At 39.9% G+C, this 5,485-nt stretch overlaps 1 protein-coding gene across 1 annotated transcript in view; it reads left to right on the top strand.

Annotated features, from left to right (window-relative positions):
- Nucleotides 1-5,485, top strand: part of LOC104295715 (DDB1- and CUL4-associated factor 12-like) — a gene marked incomplete at its 5' end in the record, with an annotated part of 17,801 nt that overhangs the window by 5,734 nt on the left and 6,582 nt on the right. Inside the window, 3 exons of the mRNA XM_009895492.1 lie at nt 1,680-1,873; nt 3,001-3,066; nt 3,785-3,947. Of these exons, the coding sequence (XP_009893794.1) occupies nt 1,680-1,873; nt 3,001-3,066; nt 3,785-3,947 (423 nt within the window). The remainder of the gene's footprint in view (nt 1-1,679; nt 1,874-3,000; nt 3,067-3,784; nt 3,948-5,485) is intronic.

Genomic DNA, 5,485 nt, shown 5'->3' with positions numbered 1-5,485 from the left:
GTACATGTCAAATCTGTCAGAGTTGACTTACATGGAAGTGAGTTGCCTAAACACCAGAAGAGATGGGTATAGGACCTTGGATTATGTCTGTGTTGATCTGTGAACCATTCAGCTTTCTTCATCCAGTATTGTTACTCTTATTGATTCATATTTTGGATTAATATCTTCAAATTCAATAGAAAGATAAAATGAGTTCTTGCTTGTTTGGCCTCGGTTCCTGTGTTACATTCTTTAAACAAGGGGTTGCGTGGGTTTAAAAAAATTTAAAAATAGATTTGATATAAATTGTGGTTTGAAATAGCTGTTTCTGTTCAGTTCACAAATGTGCGTGTACATATCCATAAGCTTACTGGCAGAAATCAAATGATCCAAAATTCGTGTAAACCCAACTGAGTTTTCCTAGAGGTTTTTTTTTTTTATTGGCTTAACAGACTCTGTTAATCTCATTAGGCTATTCAGTCACCTCAGAGTTTATTCTGTGTGTGAATCTCTAATGGTGATTATTAGAATCATAGAATGGTTTAGGTTGGAAGGGACCTTAAAGATCATCTAGTTCCAACTCCCCTTCCTAATATCTATTCTAAATCTACCCTCTTCCAGTTTGAAGCCATTACCCCTCATACTATCACTATGTGCCCTTGTAAAAAGTCCCTCTCTAGCCTTCTTGTAGGCCCCCTTCAGATACTGGAAGGCTGCTATAAGGTCTCCCCAGAGCCTTGTCTTCTCCAGGCTGAACAACCCCAACTCTCTCAGCCTGTCCTCATAGGAGAGGTACTCCAGCCCTCTGATCATCTTCGTGGCCCTCTTCTGGACCCGCTCCAACAGGTCCATGTCCTTCTTATGTTGGGTGCTCCAGAGCTGGATGCAGTGCTCCAGGTGGAGTCTCACAAGAGCAGAGTAGAGGGGCAGAATCCCCTCCCTTGACCTGCTGGCCATGCTTCTTTTGATGCAGCCCAGGATACAGTTGGCCTTCTGAGCTGCAAGTGCACATTGCCAGGTCATGTTGAGCTTCTCATCCACCAACACCTCCAAGTCCTTCTCCTCAGGGCTGCTCTCAATCCATTCTCCACCTAGCCTGTATTTATGCTTGGGATTGCTACAACCTATGTGCAGGACCTTGCACTTGACCTTGTTGAATTTCATGAGGTTTGCACGGGCCCACCTCTCCAGCCTGTCCAGGTCCCTCTGGATGGCATCCCTTCCCTCCAGCATGTCGACTGATCCACACAGCTTTGCGTTGTTGGCAAACTTGCTGAGAGTGCATTCAATCCCAACATCCATGTCACCAACAAAGACGTTAAGTGAGGTGACTGGCACACAGGGCAGGCACCAGTGCTTGCTTTCTTGTTATTTTGTTGGTGTTTGACAAACAGTTGTACAGGGTTGTGGGGTTTTTTTGATGCATCCTAATCAGTTTGAAAACAGATGAGGTGATCTAACTGTTTGGAAACCATGTAGACAAACCAGTTGTCAATGAGTTCACAATGTTATGAACTTTACAGCTCAGTAAAATCATGATTTTGTTAATTATTAATATATAGGTACTAACAGTGTGTTCAGTTAGATTAAATTAATGGTAATAGTATCCTTTTTTTCAGACCCTATTGTATATTGCAGCCTCTTTTTTTTTATAGGGGAATTATGTATATGTGAAATGCTGTTATGGACTATTTATTCAGGTTCCCGGGATGGTTCAATGGGTCTCTGGGAAGTCACAGAGGATGTGTTGTCCAAAAGCGATGCCAGGCATAATCTCTCTCAAGTTCCTGTCTATGCCCACATAACACATAGAGCTCTGAAGGATATCCCCAAGGAGAACACCAATCCTGACAACTGCAAAGTCCGAGCATTGGCTTTCAACAATAAGAACAAGGTCAGTAAGATAAGCAAGACAGTTGAGAAGTCCTAAAACTGTCCATATGTATTAGAAAAAGAAAAAAGTAATTAAATATATCAGAGAAGCAATCTGATTTTTCTTTTCCCCTGATCCTTTCGCATCTTTCTCATATGAGATGGTTGTCTTTATCTGCTATGTCTGCTTCTGCCCTAAGTGCTTGGAGAAGTCCAGTAGGAAAAAAAAATCATATGTTTTCAGAAGGAAGAGTTTTCCTATGGGTTTGATTTTAGACTTGCACCCTAAGGAGGGCAGATGGGGAATGTTTACAAGAAGCAGATAAAGCACCAAAATGCCTCTTGCAGCTTGAATCCCACTCTTGAGTGTTCTTGCTGTTTTCCTTCACCTTCTGTGAAGACCAGCTAACATTCAGTCAGTTGCTGTTTTGGTGGCTGAATTGTTACTGGTTGCTCAGCAAGTGAGGTGACTGGCACACAGGGCAGGCACCAGTTCTTGGGTTGATGTTATTTTGTTGGTGTTTGACAAACAGCAAATGTTAACCTTCCCCATGCTGATATCTTGTTATTACTAGAGATGAATTGTACTGGGGCAAGTGGGAGTAGCAATTCACCCCTCAGTACTTTTCTTTCTGCCCTCAAAGAACAGAGAAAGTCTGAAGCAAAGGTGGTTGTGCTGTTAGAAGCACAGTGCTCCTGCAGGCTTTATTTTTCACTGTAGCTGTTAATTACTCATCTGTGATGGAGACTTCATGTAGCTTTTTCAGTAGAGTAGTACCCGGAAAGAAATGTTTACTTCAGGGTCAGAATCGGTGTGGGAGCTGCTGTAGAGAATTACCAACCCCAGATTGTACTGTCTAATAATTCATTATTTGTCTAACAAGATATATACTTTTGAAAGTTATTTTTGGTTATTTACTGTTTTATTAATTCTTATTCTACCTGGCACCTTTGTGCTATATTGTGTTCTATCATGATCAATATAAAATAAAAATTAATCTTGATAAGCATGTACAGGATTATGGATGAGTTCAATCTGGAGTATGCAGCCTGCCTAGTAGAGAGTGTGAGTTTGTAAGGACATCTATAATACAGAAAATAAATATACTCTTTTTTTTTTTTTTTTTTTTTTTTTTTTTTTTTAAATAGGAATTGGGAGCTGTGTCCCTAGATGGGTATTTTCATCTTTGGAAAGCAGAGCACACACTGTCAAAGGTGCTTTTCTGTTTGTTGGTGTAAAATTTCAAAAATTGCTTAGCAGTTAAGGCTGTTTGCTCTTCTTCATCTTCTTTAAATGCTTGAAGAAAGAGAAGCAGTGTTTGTAAAACACTTAAAAATGTAAAATGAAATGTCCTAAAAACTAGAACTTGGGGAGAGAAACTTTCTACTCCCCTTATTTTGGAGGGTGGGAGGTGCTCTTAACTTTCTGCCAGTTCTGGGTGAGCTGAAGTGAACTGTTCCATAAAGTATGATGGATACTTGATTAGCAGTGTTCATAAAGGAATTTGCACTTATTTAAGTGTAATTGCAGATCAAACCCAGAAATGTCTATGCTAGTGTATGAGGTAAGCTTTTTCAGCTGAGAGCTGATGTCTGTGTATACCTGCTGAAGAAACAACAGCAGCTTAGAAAGATGTAAAACAATTTACCAAAATGTCCATTGTTCATTGCGTAATACTTGTCTTCAGCATTTGTCATCCCAGTTTGGTTCAGATAAGGCATCCAATCTCCTTCAGGCTTTCTTTTTTTCTGGGTCAGGTTGTTGTTTTTCTCTTAAAGTTCTGTTGTAGTGATGAACTTAATTTTAGCTGCATTTTGGTTTTTTTTTTTTTCTTTCACCGCAGCTTCCTTGAACATAGCTTACAGAATTGTTCTGTTAATGTTTTTCTCTTTTTTTTCATAATACATTGATTTGTCTTTCCTCTGTTTCCAGTTACTTTCCACAAAATTGCCATACTGCAGGGAGAATGTGTGTTTGGCTTATGGTCAGGAGTGGTCAGTGTATGCAGTAGGATCACAGGCACATGTCTCCTTTCTGGATCCCAGGCAGCCTTCTCACAATGTTAAATCCATCTGTTCCAAAGAACGAGGCAGTGGTAAGAAACTTGTCAAAGGGTGCTTCAAATGGCTTGCTTGAAGAAGTAGCTATTAAGACTGCAGTAAGATAAGCTTTTAATAAATAGGAAGGGTTTTTCATGTGATACACTAAATCCTTAATAGTATATATAGGTTTTGCTTTTTTGACAGTATTCCTTGAGCAACCAACAAACCAAACTTAAGACCAACTCTGAAATGTAATGATAGACAACATTAGCGCTTTTATGATCAACTAAATTGTACACCATCCAAATTACTGAACTTTTAAAAATGTGCATTTTACATCTACTTATTTTTTTACTGTGTCTTATTCGGTTTTACTTCACCTGAAAGCAAATCCAGTCTTCGTACCACTATTAATACTGTCTATTCTTGCGTTTTTCTCTGGGAACAGGAAAAAAAGCATGTTGTCTGCTCTGTGCTATCGTATCAGGAGTCTGTGCTGTGAGTGAATGCTTGCTTTGTAATTGTAAAGCCATGAGTGAGACTCTTAATTTTCAATGTGTATCTATTTGCTTTAAATATACAAAATGTCACTCTTTAAAAAAAAAAAAAATTGCAAATTTGAGTGCTGTTTTCCTTTTCTGATGTGGATGCTGTAAGTCCGATGATTGAATCTTACACCAGGGCCAAGCATGAGGGCTTGCAGGGTGCATGGTCCCATAAGCTTCTTCCCATACCCTTTATTTTCCAGCATGAGAAGACACTGTGCTGTGATGCCCATTTTAAACCATATTAATCCCAGACTAATAAGTTGCAGTCCTTATTTAGGTTGGCTCTAGGCATCCATCTCTTCATTGGGCAAGATATCAAAAAGAGAATGCATGTAGGCAAGGATTAGGAAAGTTTTATTTATGTGGTTACTGGAGTTTGAACTGTGTGCCTAGATAAATGTCAGGATCCGCTTCTTTCAGATATGGGAGAAGTTTCTATAATATGAGAAAAGGTGCTTCACCAGCTCATGTTGTCACCTGAACATTTTACCAGCAACAGCCCTTGTCCTGACCTCACTGACGTGAGGGCTCTGTGGAGGTCCTGACACTGTCACCCTTCAGTATCGTAGGGAAGAAATACCAAGACACTGGAGTGTGGTGACTGGGGGGTGAAAGCTTTGGGGGGATGATCTACGTGCAGGTAGTATCTCTGAGGCACTAGTTCATGTCTGGAGAAAGCCTTTGTTCAATGCTGTTTTCTGTTCTGCATAGTAGGCGGATATTATTTTTTTTTTTTTTTGGCATAGTGGTGGAAGCACTTAAGTAATATTAATTCCCAAGTGTCCTGGTTTGAGCGACACAGGACTAATTTCTATTCTAATGCTTGGGAAAACTGCACTTTCAGAAGACTCCAGTGTCTGAATTTGTGAAAATATTTACTTTACAGCCAGCTATGGTGTGTGGGTCTCAAGGTCTCAGTGTTTTCAAGCTAGCCAGGTGCAGGGATGAGGAGGAGCAAGACCCAGGCACTTGACCCAAGCTGGCCAACAGGGTTATTTCATACCATCAACGTCACATTCACTATAAATTAGAAAGTTTGCTGC

The sequence above is a fragment of the Charadrius vociferus genome, unplaced genomic scaffold (assembly GCF_000708025.1).
Source record: "Charadrius vociferus isolate BGI_N301 unplaced genomic scaffold, ASM70802v2 scaffold462, whole genome shotgun sequence".
NCBI lineage: Eukaryota > Metazoa > Chordata > Aves > Charadriiformes > Charadriidae > Charadrius > Charadrius vociferus.
This window is presented reverse-complemented; position numbering and strand designations above follow the sequence as displayed.